Here is a 19,629-nt window from a genome sequence, read left to right as displayed (position 1 = left end):
TCAATGGAGCAACCAATGGGAGTCTCATTTTCCTGACTAGCCCCATTACAAACTGCTGATCCTCTTCTAAGTCAACTAACCCTTTAATATCAAATATCCGGAGAGGGAAAAGCTTATTCAACAGCATCACCTAAACCTGATCCCTTTCCTCAAGAGATTATTTGAATTTCCATTGACAGTTTATGTGGCAGTATGCAGTGTGAGAAGTATGGATGTGCTGTGTTACACGCTATAGCAACAGATGATCTGGTCTGACACACACACACCATCTGGGGACTAAAGGTAAGTGGATGTCAAGCACATGGCTGGACACATTTGCTGCTGTCTAAGTGATAAAATCTCTGTGATAAAATCCTGTGTGTGCGCTAAGACCATTTTGAGGGTCTAAAAGTTTGACCGAGTTTATGCATTTCAAAGGGAGGGTATGTTAGCGGGACAACATTGAAAAACTTTGTAGACATCTCCTCTGGAACCGCAGTGGCCTCTATCTCTCTCATCGCCCACACGTGTGCAATGGGGGGTGAAAGTGTGTTGGAGAATCCGGTACTAAACAAGGCGGTAAATCGTCAGGTCCAATAACATCAGCTCTATGGCACTACAACAACGAGAAAGAGGGAGTGAGGGAAACAGCAAGAGGGTGGTGTCATTAGACTAATGCATATTGACATGAAAACTATAGAAATAAATCTGTATTTATTTATTAAAAAAGTTGACAATCTATATTAAGATTCGAAGAAGTGAGTGACGTCTTTAACATATTCACTCACTGAATGGTGCATATTCTTCTGTGAATACGTGCATTTGTGCATGAACGCAAGAAGCGAGTGTCTTTATAGGTTTGCCACCACTTTCATTATTTATCTTTTTCGCTAAATTAGACTTCACATTTCATTCATCTCCTTTACTCCTCCCCATCCTCTCCTCTCTTTTAGCTCTGTGCTTCAGTCACACCCCACGACTTTTCATCATTCTTCCTCCTAGAAGACTTTCAATTTCAGGCCCCTCCGTTTTTCTTCTATTACATTCACAAAACATCAGTTTTTCAATCAAAGTTAGAAAAGGTGCACTTCAGACACAGATAAAGGCTGTTAAACTTATAGGGATACAGCCCTGAATACATGTCAGCAGAGTTTTCTCCATCCCAATCATTTCATCTGTGTGTAGTACAATTTATGGAAATTCATTTAAGCTTCTTCAGGGGTGATGAAAGCACCCTCGAAAATCAGATACGCTTTGTGAAATCAAGCATAAAAAGTTCATTTTAAAATACAAAGTCAAAGTATACCTATTACATCAATGTAATACTTCACAATTGTACAAATACAAATCTGACACTAAAATGGTAACACCCGGTCAAAATGCTGAATTGAAAAAACATCATTCAGCGTGTTTCTTATAGCTGTCTTTGTCTAGTCCAATCTATTTAGAGCTGTGGTGATATTTGAATTGTGTGATTTGTAAGGCATGTTTTCACCCTTAAAACATTAATATGATGTATACTTCAAAACTATAAATTGCTATTTTAGGATGCAATTTTCGACTCTAAACTTAATCTGCAGGAAGGTAGTAAATGGTTTGTTGTTTCATTAAGGAAATAAAAAACAGTGTTATACTGTATTTGACCTGATGTGCAAAAGGTGTATTGCAAATATAAAATATTTTTTATAAGCTATTCACTTAATAAGTTTGCATTGTTCTATACGATATGATCTTTGAATATTAACATATTTAAATTAGTCAGGGATTAGATTTAAAGGCGAGTTTTTGATTTACAGTGGCCACTAGCATTGTATTATAGATTTACAACAAATATCTCTCCCAGCTCTCCCGCCATGTGTTGGAGTTTACCCCGGTGAACGAGAGGGTCGTTTCCCTGCGCCGACGGGTCGGGGATAGGTCTCTCACTGTTGTTTGTGCCTACGGGCCGAACGGCAGTGCAGAGTACCCGACCATCTTGGAGTCTCTGGGAGGGGTGCTGGAAAGTGCTCCATCGATCTACTGGGGGACTTCAATGCCCATGTGGGCAACGACAGTGACACATGGAAGGGCGTGATTGGGAGGAACGGCCCCCCTGATCTGATACCCGAGCGGGTTCTGTGCTAGTCACAGTTTGTCTATAACGAACACCATGTTCAAGCATAAGGATGTCCATCAGTGCAAGTGGCACCAGTAGAACGTACCAGTAGTACCTCAAGTCTCTGGATGTTGTGGGGCTGTCTTGGCTGACACGCCTCTGCAGCATTGAGTGGCGGTCGGGGACAGTGCCTCTGGGATGGCAGACCGGGGTGGTGGTCCCTCTTTTTAAGAAGGGGGACCGGAGGGTGTGTTCCAACTACTGGGGGATCACACTTCTTAGCCTCCCCGGGAATGTCTATGCCAAAGAAGAATACGGCCGATAGTAGAACCTCGGATTCAGGAGGAACAGTGTGGTTTTCGTCCGGGCCGTGAATGCTGGACCAGCTCTACACCCTCTACAGGGATCTCGTCTCTGCTCTTTGCGGATGATATAGTCGTGTTGGCCCCTTCAAACCAGGACCTTCAGCATGCACTGGGACGGTTTACAGCTGAGTGTGAAGCGGCTGGAATGAAAATCAGTACCTCCAAATCTGAGGCCATGGTCCTCTGTCGGAAAAGGGTGGCTTGCCCACTTCAGGTTGCTGGAGAGTTCCTGCCTCAAGTGGAGGAGCTTAAGTGTCTTGTTCACGAGTGAGGGAAGGATGGAACGGGAGATTGACAGATGGATCGGTGCAGCTTCGTAAGAGCTAGAGGAAGTGTCTAGGGTGAGGGATGTCTGGGCATCTCTGCTTAGACTGCTGCCCCTGCAACCCGGCCCAGGATAAGTGGAAGAAAATGAATGAATGAATGAAAGAATTTTGCAGACCCTTTTATCCAAAGCGACTTACAGATGAGGAAACATTGGAAGCAATTATAACAACATAGGCAACAAAATACATAAGTGCATCAAAACTAGTCCATTAAAGCCTAGCACAGTATACAAAGCTAAGAATAGTGAGGTTAGTATTTTTATTATTCTTTTTTGAATAAAAAGAAAGAAAGGGAAAAGAATTAGGTTAAAATCAATCAGCGACATGTTGACGGAAGAGATGCGTTTTCAGGCGTTTTTTAAAGATGGCAACAGAGTCTGCTGATCTTGTAGCAGCAGGTAGATCATTCCACCAATGTTGAACAGATCCAGAGAAGGTACGGGAGAGTGACTCTTTTCCTTTTTGGGATGGTATGACTAGTCATTGTTCCTTTGCAGACCGCAGGGATCTGGCAGGAACATAGGTCTGCATTAGCGAGTGAAGATATGATGGTGCAGACCCGGTGGTGGTCTTGTAGGCCAGGAGCATAGCTTTGAACTTTATGCGGGCGGCAACAGGGAGCCAGTGTAACCAGATGAAAAGCAGAGTAACATGCGCTCTCTTCGGTTCATTGAAGACCTCTTTTGCCGCCGGATTCTGGATCATCTGGAGAGGTTTGATTGTGCAAGCAGGAAGTCCAGCCAGAAGCGCATCGCAATAATCCAGTTTTCACAAGATAAGAGCCTGGACTAGGACTTGCATAGAGTGCTCTGATATGAAAGGTCTAATTTTCCTAATGAATCTACAGGACCGAGTGGTGCTGGCAACATGACTTGTGAGGTTAAGCCGATCATCGATTACCACTCCCAGGTTTCTGGCTGTGCCGGACGTTGTAATAGCTGATGAGCATAGTTGAATGGCAAGGTTGTGGTGAATCTTTGGGTTGGCTGGGATCATTAGCAGTTCCGTTTTTGCAAGGTTCAGCTGCAGGTGATGATCCTTCATCCAAAGCGAGATGTCACTCAGGCATGCCGCGATGCGAGCAGAGACTGTCGGATCATCCGGTTGAAATGACAAGTAGAGTTGTGTGTCATCCGCATAGCAGCGATAGGAGAAGCCATGCTTCTGAATGACCGAGCCGAGGGATGTCATGTAAATGGAGAAGAGTAGCGGTCCAAGCACTGAGCCCTATGGTACCCCTGTTTTGAGCTGTTGGGACACGGAGACCTCATCTCTCCAGGATACTCTGAATGATCTTCCCGAGAGGTAGGACTCGAACCATTTCAACGCCATTCCAGAGACACCCATAGCACTGAGAGAAGACAGGAGGATGTGATGATTCACAGTGTCAAAAGCGGCAGACAGATCCAGTAGGATGAGCACAGATGACATGGATGATGCTTTTGCCAGTCTCAGGGCTTCGATGACTGAGAGCAGTACAGCCTCTGTGGAATGACCACTCTTGAAACCAGACTGATTGCTGTCCAGGAGGTTGTTTCGGATGAGAAAAGAGGAGAGCTGGTTGAACATAACTCGCTCCAGAGCTTTGGCAATGACATAAAATAAAAGATCAGTGGATTTTAAGTATGAGTCCATTATGAGTGCGAATGTTTTGTCTCAATATGCACACAGTAATGTGTTTAGTAAATTATGTTTAAAAATATATTTATTATATATACTTATTAAATATCCTAATTTAAGTAAGGCTTAGTCCTGGCTTAAACTAATCGCTAACCGGGAAAACCCTAAGGGATCGGTGCTTGAACCACTGCTTTTTTCGATGTACACGACATCCTTGGGACCCATCATACGAGCACACGGCTTCTTGCATCACTGATATACTGACGACACCCAGATCTACATCTCGTTTCCCCCAGACGATACCACTGTAGCAGCTCGCATAACAGCCTGCCTAGAAGACATCTCAGCTTGGATGAAAGAGCATCACCTCCAGCTGAACCCGGCCAAGACAGAACTTCTTGTCTTTCCGGCACACCCCACAGTGCAACATGATCTCACCATCCAACTTGGCAGTACCACTCCTTCCAAAACAGCCAGGAACATCAGAGTCATATTTGATGAACAGCTGTCCTTCAATGATCACATTGCAAAGACAACGCGGTCATGCCTGAACACCTTATTTAACATTAGAAAGGTTAGACCCTACCTCATTGACCAGGCGGCACAACTCCTTGTCCAGGCTCTGGTAATCTCAAGGTTGGACTACTGCAATGCTCTCCTTGCTGGTCTCCCTGCAAAGGCTATCAAATCACTTCAGCTGGTTCAAAACGCAGCAGCACACCTTGTTTTCCAACAGCCCAAAAGGGCTCATGTGACACCCCTTTTCATCTCTCTCCACTGGCTACCGGTTGAAGCACGTATCAGATTCAAGACACTACAGCACTATCACTGGATCTGCATCGGCATACTTTCACATCCTCCTACACCCCATCAAGAGCCCTTCATTCAGCAAACAAATGGCGTCTTGTATTGCCTTCTCAAAAGGGCAGAAAATTGCTTTATTAAATTATTTTATTATTGGTCCTGTATGACATTTCGCTTTATTGCTCCCTGAACTCTCTGTAAATCACTTTGGATTAAAGCGTCTACTAAATGTAAATGTAATGTAAATATCCGGTCCACGAACCCGTTCCTGAGCCAAGTCCAGTCCACAAACCCGTTTCAGTCCAGTCCACTAATCTTGCCCTCAGCTCTGCTGATTTCAACCTGGCCGCCGCCTCCAGTTCCATAAGCTCTGCCTCTGGCCCTGCTTTGGTTCTAACCTTCAGCTCTGCTGACTCTTTTGTGGCCCCCACCTTCAACTCTGCTGACTCTTTTGTGGCCCCCACCTTCAACTCAGCTGGCTCCACCTCCTTCTCTGCCAGCTCCGCCCTGGACTCCACCCCTGCTCTACCAGCTCTACCTCCAGTTCCACCCTGGCCTCCACCTTCAGCTCTCCTTGCTCCGCCTCTTGCTCTGCCAGCTCCGCACTGGCCTCCAGGCCCTTTCCCGCTGCACGGGCCTGGTCCTCCGTCCTTCCCCCTGTTTCGCCTCCACTCCACCACCCTTCCAAACTCTTGGTTTGGAACGTCTAAAAGCTACTTCTTGTGACGTATTCATGTTAGTTTCTGCAGACTTTTAGTTTGTTCCTTTTGTGAGTTCCTGTTTCCTTTCCTGTGTTGTAGTCCTTTTGTTCATTAGCTTTTTGTTAATTATCTTCCCAGGTGTTTCTTGTTACCTCGTTTTCCCCTATCTATTTACACCTCAGTGTATCATTGCAGTGGTTCTCAAACTGTTCAGATCAAGGACCACCTTTAATAAAATTAGTTGTTCCAAGTTCCCCAATGACCGCCATAGAAAATCACATGAATAAACACTCAAATTAATAGTAGAGCTGTGACTCTTTACTTGCCTCATGATAACAAAGAGGGCTCTTTAAATGACTCTTATTGGGGATATATTCACTTTGTGGGGACTTGCAGAAAGACCACAAAGATAAGTATAAATGTATGCATAAACATGTAGAGAACATTTGTATTTAACACAAAGATTATTTTAAGAAAGTCTTTCTTGTTTACTTTCTATTAGACTCACACATTACTGCAGCGGCTAGTAAAAGCGGTGCATCGAAACTAGCGTTTAATTGATTTAACCTGGAGTAGACGCACAAACGTCTGTCTGCTCCCGCTCTGTATTTGAGCTGCCTGCCATGCGCCTAAGTTACATCGACCGATGATAAATAAACAATAAATCATACAAACACATAAAAATCCCACATAGTCTATATGAGATGTATTCCATATGTATTGGTCATGTTTACCATTTGAAATTGTATTTAAAACACGAAATGATAATATATAGAGTTTTTAGTTTCCTGCCGTGTCACTTACCACTAGTGGTACGCGTACCACAGTTTGAGAACCACTGGTCTAGTGTCAGTCGTTGAATGTTTTGTCATGTTCCCAGTGTTTGCTTGGCGTTCTATGGATTGTTTTGTTTCATTAAATCTTAAACTGCATGTGGATCCGCTTCTTGCCCTCCTTCCCCCTTTGTGACAGTATGAATTCAAGGACTACAATGTTCTTTCAAAGAATCTAAAAACAATCAAAGAAATATTCTTCACGTCAGTTTCAGGGGATTATTTTAGGGGAATGTATGTGAAAATGAGCATTGAGTGAATTATCCCTTTTGACAGTAAATTACTGTAAATTATTTATTATTTATTAGTAAATTATTTATTAGCTGGGTATCAAAAAATTAAATTATTGCTACATTGATGCATGTGTGTATAACTTCTTCAGCACTTTGTTGTCTAATAAGTCTAATACTGTGGGTGAGTTCTTCCAGAGAGTAAACAAACAGCATACTGTGTCTATCATCATATTTCTCCATACTGCAGAACCAATGCTATTGATATAGCCGACAATGACAGTTGAGTAGTACAATAGATTTTGTTTCAGTAGTTGACTTAATTAAAACCTTAAATTGAATCTGCACAAACACAGAATGTCAAGAGTGCAGGTTGTGCCTGCGTCATGTCAAACTTGGAGGGAATCCTGTTTGAATCGTGCTTTGTGTCTCACTTCGCTTGCTTCACTGGGTTTCTGCTAAGCGTGGGCAAAAGGCCTCCTTTCAGATTTTCAAACGAAGGGCAACCCTCCCACGGTTAGTTGTCTGCAACGATTATAAACGCATTCATTTAAAAAGCACACGTGAAAGGCTTTGGGGACTGAAATGATGGTTGCTGTAGCGAGAGAGATTGATCTTGGGGAAGACCAAAATAAGGTGGATTCCGCCTCATTAAGTCAGAGTCAGAGCCAGGATAACAGGCGATCAGTTTACACCTCCACCTCCTATGCAAAGAATGCCTACACAGTAATTCCCATTCTGCGACACAGTGCAGAATGAGGGAGCTGTAAAGATTTTATTTTTCAGCATGATGGGATCATTGTGGGATAGGTCATCCGTCAGCCGAGTGCAGATCATTCTTGAAGACAGAATGTACTTCTTTAGTAGTCTGCAACTGCGTGACAATTGACATTCACTGGTTGAAGTTAATAGAAGCAGACAGGTAGTTGCAGATTTAATATCGTCTCCAGTGGGTGTGTAAAGCATTGTCAACTTATTTAAGAATGATTAAAATTCATTACATTCATGGTCACTTAAAAAATTTTAATGACTGCATTTCCTTATCTTCCATCATGTCATCTCGTTATCTGAAACTATTGACAATCACCTGCAAACACCCAAAACATGGTTAGTTGAACTTTCAAAAGCCCTCAGACTGACCCGTTGACTCGTCCAGTCATAGTCTGTGTATTATTTCCTGTATTAATGACCCAAAGAGCGTGTAAATATATAAGTCAAATCTTAGATTGATGTGAGCAGTAATTTTACTACAGAGGAAAACAGAAGGGGTATATGCACATTAAAACTCGTTTAAGCAATGGGTCTTACCTATATCACACAGTTAGCCAAGAGGGCCAAATAATGAAGAAAAATGAAGGCATCATGCAAGTGCTAGGATTATTCAGCTTTTTTTCATCAAAGATTAAAATAAGAAGAAATAAAATCTAATTGTGTGAATGTCTTGCACAGAGTTATTGCTTTGACAAATGCCTGTTGTATGCAGCAAACACTGAATAAAATATTTTCACCTCAGGCCAAAACAGTAACGCAAACAGTATTGCCAAGATGTTTGTTAGTCTCTGTAAAGCAATTTCATGGATTTCCCAAGTAGTACGGCTTCCATCCAGCAATATAGCATTGACGGTTAAATATATACAGAAAAATGAAGAGATTAGCATTTCTATGTGTATTTTGACCATTCCAGTCCAGTGCCTGTTCTATTTCAACAAACTGTTATATATTTCAAACCTCAGGAGTGACAAAGTCATATACTGTATATTTTGACTGTTCAAAGCATTACTTCATCCACAATAAATAACCTGACACAATCCAGGACCATTAAACAATAAAATCCACTGCATTCACAGCTAATTTTGCACCAGGAATTAATGATTCAATCTGTGAATTGTATGGGTTTATCGCGTTTTATGGTTTGCTGTGGGGAAAAACACATTATGATGTGAATTGCCGGTTCCTTTGTGTTTTTCTGCCCGCATGAAGCTGCATCTGGTCTTTTCCTCGTCGTGTTTTCTTGCCTTCTCCATTCGTCCGAATTCACCACTATTTCATTCATCCAGTTTCTCTCCATTCATCTGGGCACTGCAGCGTAGCCAACACTCGGGGTTCGATCAGCACGAACATTCTTATCAATGGAGAGGGTGACGTCAATGAGGCAAAGTGACGTGTAGTCACGTGGGCGCAGTGGGGCTGAAATAAAAACACGAAGAGCTGACCGTGGTGCTGAAAATATCTCCATAGCTCTGTGCAAGAAAGTCCACCCGTACAGCACACACAAACGATATCACTGCACAAACAAAACATTAACTAAGGTGGATTACAGCAACGAAATCCCGAGGCTAAGTTATTCACAAAGTTCGAAGAGGACACAAGAAGTGCGTCGGCTTGCTCTGCCTCCGTCAGGATTCCCGGTAAGTCCCAGTTTTCTTTTTATAGTAACAGTCAACAGTAGTGACAGAAGGCGTAGGGAGACAAACATAATGTGGACAGAAATAACATCAATAAGAAACACTGACTGAAGCGTGAAGATTTTACTAGTGTACTGTAGTTTACATGTTTATCTTTAAAAGCAGGAACATACATTGCTGGTAAACACAGAAGTGTTACAGAAAAGTGTGAGGTTGGGGTGTAAATGTAGGCTATTTAAAGGTGCATTTTTTAAAGCTAAACATAGAAGAGACACGTCAAAACAATACAGTAATATGGAGAGTAAAATAATAAAATATAATTAAGAATCTCTGTTTGTAAAGTCGGAACAATTCAACATAAAATAAATGAAAAAAAAAAACTCTTAATGACGACATTTGTGACGAGTTTTACAGTTAATGACTGGTATGATCAATAGCACAGCTCCCATAATGGTTTTTACCACGCCCTTGCTCATGCTTTCATCATTTTTCTCATCACCATAGCATCTGATGCCTAAAAAACGGTCGAATCCAATCACAAAAGCGCAGCGGAGACACATACATAAAAATAATATAATTTGCTTGTTTGAGTTTAATGAGACTTTTGCCTATTTAAGTCTTAGCTACATAAATAACTTTACCCTCTGCCCTCGAGCAGAGAAATGTTGACATGGAGTTTAATAAAATGCATTCCTTATTTTTATATCGGGTTTATCATATCTTTTCATTGTTAACCTGGTTGATTGGGTTCATCTGCGGACGTGGTTTTCTTAAATCTGAAATCTAATAGATGGCTAAAAGCAAAAGATTATGCAGAATTACTTATGTGCTTTATTGATGAGAAATACTCATGGGAATAAAGTGTGTTACTGTTACAGCTGGTTACATCGTTGAGACACGAGTCTTATGAGACCAAACACCGAATATAGTTGTTCATGTATAATCTAAGCTTTAGATTGTTTTAATTAAATGTTGTGGTGTTTTAGACATTCGGCACAGCAAACACAGAACTTCAGTGAACCCCCCCCCCCCCCCAAATGAGGATAAGATGTGGATGCAATTGCTGCAGTGCTTTTAATTTTACTATTAGGCTACTTGTGTGCTTATGAAGAGTTAAGCACATCTGTGTTGCGAAGATCAATGTTTAAATCAAGGTATTGATTAACTCATCTAATTGTTTAACAGCATGCGTTAAAGTGTCCTTTCGAGTTCATAATCATAAAACTCATTCGAACTTCTGATTATTTTGTATTGCTTAAGCTCCCACGCATAGGAAGGATTGCCGCTTATTATTACCGCACCTCGTGTGCAAACAATCACATGCACGCGCCCCATCAAAGCCCTTATGAACCGCATACGCTTAGAGCGCTGAGTCAATTACAACGTATTTGCGTTCAGCGGGCAAGAAACATCAACTATAGCCTACATATACCGCTTTCTATGTTTGATGCATTTATGGCAACGTATAAAATATGTGTTGCAGAATTTAATGTTTTCAATGGATTTCAAAAGTATTTGCAAATGACATGAATGGATATTTTATAACATTCATTGATATAAATTAACATGCCTTCAGGTATTCCAGAAAATAATTTATACCGTTGTATACTTACAATTGTATCTGATAAGTGTTGTTTTGAAGAAGCTATATGGCGTGATTTGAAAAACAGAACTGAATCATAAAATGTGCCACCCACCCTCCTTGAGAAAAGTTTTCTTCTTGAACCATTTTACTCAGCCAAGCCTAAAAAATATGTTATACACAGTTGGGATTTTTGTAATATTTTTGCTCAGACTAAGCTATTTATTTACCATTATTTGCCTATTTTTCAATCAGTTAACTTTACTGAGTCACTGAATTTGCCACTTTGAGATAAATCATGTAGAGAACTATAAAAACAACTTTGGTCTTTGATTTATGAACTCCCTCTCTCTTTCAGGCTCAACACCCTATACGTGGTCATGTCCTGGTGCCAACAAACTTCAAATGTCCCATGCATTTTCCTGTTCATTTTGTTCAGTCTTTCAGTCAAGCCTGCATCCCTCAGTCCAGTGGCAGTAGACATAAACACAGTACGTGAAAACGCTGCACCAGAGTCTTCTGCTCAGAAACAGGCTAAATATATTCAACAAGCTGAGAAACAAGGTGTGCTGGATGATGCACTCGAAGAAGACGATGAGCTTTTTAAAGACGTGGATCCAAGAACCTTAGCAGCTGTGCTTCTTGAAGCCCTCAACAACTCCCAGAAGCAAAAGATGACTGAAAGGGAAGACAAAGGAGAAGAAGAGGAAAAGGAGAGGGATCCCCAGGGTGTAGACAGAGACAGAGATGGCCATCAGGAGCTGGAACTGGTCATGGCAGCTGCTGTAGCGCAAGGAAAAGAAGAGAAAGAACGAGAGGAGGAAGAGGAGAAGAAAAGAGCCGAGGAACAGTTAACAGAGAAAGTAAAAAGCCACACCACCAGTCAGACGATACCATTAAAAGAGCCAGTGAAACCACAGGATGAGGTCACAAAAGAAGAGGCGATGAAGGATGAGGAGAGGCAGGATGCAGAGAAAGAGGGGTTGGGAGAGGAGGAAGAGCAGCTGAGTCCAGAAGAAGTGAGGAATCTGGAGACTATGTTAGAAGAATTTCAGAGTTACAGCACGGCCACTAAGAGAGAGCGTGACACTGTCCGTAGGGATAGTCGAGGGGAATATTTTGATTACTTGGACCGTAACGGCCTAATGAACAATGAGCTTAAACCCAAATCCAAAGGCAATGACCTAGCGCTGTCCAATAAGAAGAAGCTAAAGTGGCAGCTTGAGCAAGAGAAGAACAAAATTCTGCCCCCTCAAAAAGGAGGCAACTTCATGGATGACTACAACAATAATTTTGTTGACCCAGAGGTGGAAGATGAGCAAGATCAGGAGGACGAAGAAGTGCTAAGCCCCGAAGAAGAGGAGACTCGGGCTAAAGCTGAGCAAGAGGAGGTACGCAGACAAGCGGTAGAAGCCCAAAGAGCCAAGGCGGAGGAGGAGAAACTCGCAGACATTGCATCTGACATGCTGCTGAAATACATTGTCAAACAAGACAAAAAAAAGCTTCAAGATGGTGCAGAAGATAAGCGCTCTGATGAGGAAGATACTAGCGACAATGATGATATTGACCCACAAACCATCGATAAGTTGATCGAGATTTCAAGTAAGCTGCATCTTCCTGCCGACGATGTGGTTGACATCATCAGCGATGTGGAGAAGAAAAAGAAAAAAGATGCTCCTGAAAATCTGCCATGGAAACGTCCTCTAGTGCTACCTTCAGCCCCCATAGCAACTTCCACTCTGTTACGTAAACCACCTCCTTCAAAGCCACCCCAACCTAACACAAGCCCCCTGAAAACCTGGTTTACAGACAGGGCCTCAGTCAAACCCAGCAAGCAAGAAACCTGGACGAGGCAGCAGTGGCCCTTTCGTGCCTACCCTTCCTACAATTTCTACCAAAACCCCTATCGAGGGTATTATCCTATCTACATCCAACCTCCAAAACCCAAATCTCACTATAAGCCAGCTTTCTCCCTAAATGACGTCCTGGGAAACTCTCTGGACTATGATTTTGATTACTCCTCCAGAAGAAAGCCCCGCCCCTGGGCACTGTCTCGTCCGAGGCCCCCACCAGCCTTTCAAAGGAACCTCTACTTCCCTAACTACATCGTCCCCCGGACTTTCAAAGCTGTATCAATGCCTAAGCCACGATCACCTCCACGTCGCTGGCCCTCCTTTTATTACCAAGCCCGAGCTCCTGTAGTCACAAGGGAGGATGATTACTATAGTCCACTGAGACAGCCGCCGCAAAAGAGTGAAGACAACCTCGAGAACTTCCTTGAGAGGGTCTTCGTGAAACATCCTCGGATGTTTCAGTGAGCAGTGCAGGGGGTGCTAAGGAGGAGGAAAAGGAGAAGAAAGAGAAAGGAAGACAACTAAAAAAAGGTTCATTGCCAATCACATTGTGATTTATTTCGCTCTAAATACGTTCCTTATCCTTTAGTTCTGTCCGCTCTTTTTATCAAATGCTGTTTGAAAGCCAACGTTTACCCTTAAACAGAACTGAAAACAGAGCATTCAGGACCTTCACATCTATGAAGCCACATATTCCACCCTCCTCCCACTAAAAAAGACTGAAGGACCAGTAGAGTCACCCATACGGTGAAATGAAGGGGTGCTTCTGTCCATAACATCTACAAGCTCCTAAATTCAGCATATCCCAAGAAGGCCTTTATAATGGAACAGTACAGTACCTTATAGCATAAAAAACAATACTTTTATCCCATAAAAAGATGAACTCTCAGTGTATCATGCACTTTCGGTGACTTGTCATTACTATGGAAACAAATCCATTATGTAAGCCTTATCTCAGTCTCACTTTTGTTCTATTTTTGTTTATTTATTTGTCATCTCTTTGAGAAACCCAGTGGAGTCAATGTCATTGATCAATGTAAAATGATTGCAAAAAATATTTGAATTGCACCTTTAAAGAGCGCATAAACACAGATAAGAAATCGTACACCATCACAGTGCCATACATACATGTTATTCTAGATACCAAATGTATTGTCTTGTACCTCAGAATATTCCGCTCAAGCATTTACTATTTGTGCGTTCCCTTGTGAAACATCGAGAACTCACTCTAAGTCTTGTATATAGAATTAGATTCTTATAGCAGTCTGCATTTTTAATTTTGTTGTTTCAGTGTGTTTATACCATTGTTTTTTATGCAAAAAAAGATAGATTGATGGACATTCATACATTCCAACAATTTTTAAGAAACTGAAGTTCTTTCATAGAAGCTCTTTTGAATACAACTTTTAATTGCCTTAAGACACTCTCTTTCCCTTTTCAGACAAGCAGCATTTTTGTCATAGACCAGTAGGAAGGTTTATTCCCCTGCACATAAGACTTGTCAATGGAGCTGCAGTGATCTTCTGTTGGTAAAAGTTGGTAACGCTTTAGATTACAGCCCACAATGTACTACATAATTAAACAGAATTTACAGGGTAACTAATTGTAAAAATAATGTACCTCTAGAGGACATATCTGTAGGTAAAGGGAAACAACATGCAAAGTTTGGGGAATAAAAATGTAAAAAATATATATAACATAATATATTACAGTATACGTTTTTCTTACCTCTGCATTTGCTAAATGTGCCATATTGTTTCCCTTTACCTACAGATATGTCCTCTACATGTTCATTATTGTTACAGTTAGTTTTGCTGTAAATTTTGTTTAACTATGCGGTACATTGTGGGCTGCAATCTAAAGTGTTACCAAAGAGATTTAAAATAAATTTGAATAGATTTTTTGAATACCTGTTGTTTGGTCCCTTAACCAGTTAAATCAATGGGCTAATGCTCAATCAAAAAAGCATAGACAATCTACTCTATTTAAAACTGATCACATTTCATATTGTTATATTGATCAAAAATCGATCCTTGAACCAGAATATAAGTGCTTTTATAACAGCAACAGGCTGTCAATGACTTACAGCTAGATTTGAGAGGGAAACACAATGTAACTACAAAATAACATTATAAATGGCCCAAATTGGCTGAAAAAGAATATCCAAAAGACAAAGGGGAGGCATACAACTTTCTATTTCCTTTAAGTGATTTTAAGATAAGGGGAAAATGGATCAGGATTGCTGAAACAGTGGAGGAATGAGTGTCTGCACGTTACTGTAAACTTGCATCTAAAATGTGTTACTTCTTTGAAGACATTATAAGCATTGAAAAAATAAAAAAAAATCTGAATGACTAGTTAACAACGTAAAAAATGCCGTCAAGTCTTGTATGAGGAAAAACTGTTTAGATGTATATTGTACGTACCATAATAAACATGCGTTTGCTGGATGTAAATAACCGCATGTTGATGACTAGTTTTGCTACACAAAGAAAAATAAATAAAATGGACTATTTTTTATTAACACTGTTTATTTAATTTCTTCTTGGAATATGAACATGGTTGTCAGACTTGTACTGTAGAGAAAACATTTCACACATTTGTCCACATTACCCATTACGTTCACGATTTCAAATACATTTAATACCCAGTAGAGGTTAGACATGAAAAGTCCCCGGGTGAACATGTTCAAAAGATGATCTCTCTTTTTAATGATCACCAATTAGTCCAACAAACTGTGAGAGTCCTGGAGCCAATCAATGTCACATAGCCCCCCTCATTACATGCCAGGTTGACATTTATCTTAGATTTGATGTGCCTCTTGTGTGCAAACAGAGACACACATCTCTCGGATTTTATTTAGAGAGAAACATTATGTTGAAATTAGGACAGTTGAAAAGGACTATAAAGGTAAGCAGCAGCATGTAGGGCATGTACCATGACGGTAAACTGGGCAGGGGTTTTAGCTAATTACAGACAGCACATTTACAGTCTTAGTATGACTGCTGTGTTCAATCAAAGACTTACAGAACGACTGCTGGTCTAGGGGTGGGACTTCTCACGCCACACATGAAGCGGGTTTAGGGTGATGTTTGCTTTTATTTACGTATATAAACATGAAAGACTCACATGCTTGTCAAGACCATGAACCCCCAAAACGATTCTGATTCCAAACATACAATGGGAAAGTCACCTTAAGGTGACAGTTCTTTTGTGTTCTTTGGCAGAAGGAAAGCCATACTGGTTTGAAATGATTTTGGGGGAACTTTCCCTTTAAGGATAAGAAATTTCTTTCCACAGTACCAAATGACATTAAAGTCACCATCAAACAGAAGTTGCAATTGACTTCTTTTCCGTATCGTGACGTGTATCAGAGTGAAACTGCTTCAGAAATTAGAAAAAATGTACGGCAGGGCTTTATTTTGCCCTTCCCTTTTTGATTGTTGAAAGTTGGGCCTGCAGGGGAGGGCTAAAAATGCCTGGCCATTGGATAGTCAGTATAGTCCTACCTCTTTTTTGTTGCTGACGTCATGTGGTAAAGAGTCAGTGTTGAAAGGGGGAGGGGCTTAAGGTTTTTGATTTTTGATTAAAGATTACAAGTGCAAATTAATAAAAAAAGAATGGCGTGCACAAATAAATCCTTAATAATAATCACTGCAACACTCTGTAAAACACATAGAATTTTCCTGTTTGATTGCATGGTGACTTTGAACATCAATGTAGTAAAAACTGTACAACAATTGAAGGACAAAAGGCTGGAAAAACAAACAATGAGTGACAGCTTCAACTTCCCATAAATAGATTAATAAAAAAAGAAAATTAGGGTTTTGTTACACAAGGAGAAAATTAAAGAAACAGAATTAGAGAAGCTGGAAAGGAGAAGATTGAGATAGAATGACTGTCTAGCAAAATGATTGGTAATATTGTAATCAACAACACAAAGAGTAGAAATAAAAAGATAATAAACAAGTGGAGAGAGGTAGTAATAATGTTAATGAAGAAAGTGAGGGGGTGGAAGAGAGCATGCAAGAGAAAACGGGATGAAGAGGTTGATGAGGAGAGCGCAGCCCACGGAGGAGCAGTGATTCATGAGTCACATGGTTAAGAGGTGAGTCATACTCTACTGCAGAACCCTCAGCCTCCAACACACCGACAATCCATTGTCATATTCACAAATCCAGACACAGCCACGAAGAGTTATTTGCCAAATGCACCCAAACAGACTGCACCCGAATCAATTTGAATTTAAATAAAAAAAGAGAAACATCTAACAAGGCGTGCTATATCCAATTGTTTACAAACAGGCAATTTTGCACAACGACAAACGAAGAGAAACCGTTTGCTCTCTTCAAAGAGAGCACACGCACAAAACCAAATAACAAATTTCATGCCCTGAAGGCTTGCCCGGAAAAGAGCAAAAATGCACTTTGTTCTTCTGCGCAGATATCGAATCTGTCCAACGTTTGCTGTGACTCAAAACCAAACACCCCCGAAAGAGAAAAAAAGTTAAAGATCAGCATAATGGGAAAAACCCACGAAAAGCCCATATGTTCCGCCTCCACAAAAAACAATCTCTGCCAAGTCCATCAGCGTTGTTGGCTGGGAACAGTCTTCACATTTCATTATGGAGGAGGGAAGCTCTAGGGTGGGTTTGCCTGTAAATGCTGTAACACAGTCACAGCGTGTCTTTTCAAATGCTTATACTGGCAAAAAAGATTTTCATTAAAATAAAAAGTCCTGCTATCAAAGCGCTGACGTAGTGGAAAAATCTAAATAAATATCTTATAGGGTTTAAGGCACCATTTCCTACAAAGCCTATCAGGTTAGCCTTTATAAAGATAGAGAAAGGTTACTAAGGAAAGATTGTTTGGTTGAGCCTCATTATTACGGACATAGAGTTACTGTCAATAAGGATAATGGGAAAGCTGTAACAGCATGACATTAAAAATTAATCGTGAGCTAAGCACAGAGACCAGGCAATTATGAGGAGCGGGAGAAAGTAAGAGAATGTGTGAGAAAAAAAACATGCAGAGACACTTCTTGGCTGAGTCTCAGTTACCAGTGGAGACTATCAGTTTGAGAGCAGTATAATATACTTATTGTCAACATAAAGTGCTTCACGGAAGCCAAAAAGTTATTTCCATAACCAAAATGACAAGTTAAATTAATACTGTAGGATAGCACCCTTATGAACTGGCACACTGTGAAAACACATCTGGTAACACATTTCATTAAATCTGTATAAATTCCCAGACAAATACTGCTTTACAACATAACCTTGATTGAGGTAATTACAATGATCTTGTTATTTACTTGCAAAACAACCTAATAGATTCTAAAAGTGGAAGGCTTCTGTAAACCCTGTTGTGTTTCACAGCAAATATACTGGAGCATTATGTAGTTATGCTTACTTTTGGTGTCTGCACAATTTTAAGAGCTAAAAATATCTAGGCAAGTTCTCTAACAAAATGCAGAGAGAAAAATCCTTACTTTCAGACTGCAGTGTAGAATATTGTATAGAATTTAAGCTTTTGTTCCTGTATGTTATCGTTATGTTGAATGCATTTACAATAAATAGTAAGCATTATAATCTTAAGCGCATTAAAAAGATCAAAACAAAACAGTGTACCACAGGATACCCTATTGGTAACTAAGTGCCTCAGAAATCCAGTTGACAGGAGAGGGAAACACATGCCGTTGTCCCTAGAAATTGTTTGCTGTCCACTGAGAAAGAAAATAAAGGAGGCTGTTCTGACCAACAGCTGAGCTTATTGTGGCGAGCAGGGCGGGACGAGAGCCGCAAGGGAACGGCGCATGCACCAGTCTCGCCTCTCTCACGTATGAGCTCTGGAAGCATAAGAGAGGAGCGACAACATGGTAAAGGCGAGAGAGGATCAGGCCTGGATTATATGTGATGTTTTATTATGTGTGTGTATATTTTAAGTTTGTTTTGTTGTTTGTTCATTTTATTTAAAATTGTTTTATATTCACCGGTTCCGGCCTCCTTCCTTCCTTCCTTTTATTGGACCTTGCTACACTTATATTTAGGCAAAAGGACTAAAGACTGCAATCACGCTTCATGTCAAATTGGTGCAAACCTTCACAGTGAGGAGGCAAAAGGTTTCCAAAAAGAGATGAAAATACAAACAAATGGCATTTTGCGACTGAGGGATGAAGCAGAATAGTGAACTTATTGTTGCTGTCCTTCCAAAACCTTGGATTTCCAAATTCAGTTTTTCAGGAAATGAAAACTGTATGTTGTTTCAACATTTTAAGGCAGCCGGGTAACTTTATTTTTTAAGATATTTGCAAATTACAAACATAAAGGCTGACTAATAACACGGATATATGGCAAAAGAAAAATCACGAGATATGGAGAAATTAAGTTTCAGAAAGACAACATTATGTAAATGACAAATAGAGCAGGGATAAACCCGGTACCTCTTTTAGCCTTTAATACTAGATTTGCTCTAATGACTGTCAAAATGAGCTTGATTGCAATAACTGGCTAATTCAATAGCACATCTTTTCCATCCTCTGGATGTCTGTTTCTTGTCTTAACTACCAACAGGTTCTGTCTTCACCTGTTATCTTCCTTTCTGCTTTTTCTTTGTGGCTTCATTGTCTTTTTCTTGCTACAATGGTGGTGCAGTCAGCTTTACTGCACCACTGTCACAAACAACTGACTGGTGACTCATCCACTTACTCAATCTCTCTCACTCTCTCCATTACCTCTCCGACGTCTTCTCTCTTCAGCAATCTTTATCTTTGCTCCACACAACAGCATATCCCTGACAAATCATTTTTGTTTAAGGATGCAAATGCTATACCAACTG

The 19,629-nt window shown here is 40.7% G+C and overlaps 1 protein-coding gene across 1 annotated transcript; it reads left to right on the top strand.

Moving 5' to 3' along the window:
* Positions 1-9,117: 9,117 nt before the first annotated feature.
* On the top strand, positions 9,118-13,686 carry vgf (VGF nerve growth factor inducible). Its single transcript, XM_079475785.1, has 2 exons — positions 9,118-9,361; positions 11,299-13,686. The coding sequence occupies exon 2, from the start codon at positions 11,321-11,323 to the stop codon at positions 13,256-13,258; it is 1,938 nt and encodes a 645-aa protein (XP_079331911.1). The 5' UTR covers positions 9,118-9,361; positions 11,299-11,320; the 3' UTR covers positions 13,259-13,686.
* Positions 13,687-19,629: the final 5,943 nt, after the last annotated feature.

This window comes from Barbatula barbatula, assembly GCF_947034865.1.
Source record: "Barbatula barbatula genome assembly, chromosome: 1".
Classification (NCBI taxonomy): Eukaryota; Metazoa; Chordata; class Actinopteri; order Cypriniformes; family Nemacheilidae; genus Barbatula; species Barbatula barbatula.
The sequence above is the reverse complement of the archived record's forward strand: the minus strand, read 5'-3'. Positions and strand labels throughout refer to the sequence as shown.

Excerpts from the sequence above, each read along its gene's own strand:
- vgf (XM_079475785.1), top strand. The coding sequence starts at position 11,321 with ATGTCCTGGTGCCAACAAACTTCAAATGTCCCATGCATTTTCCTGTTC.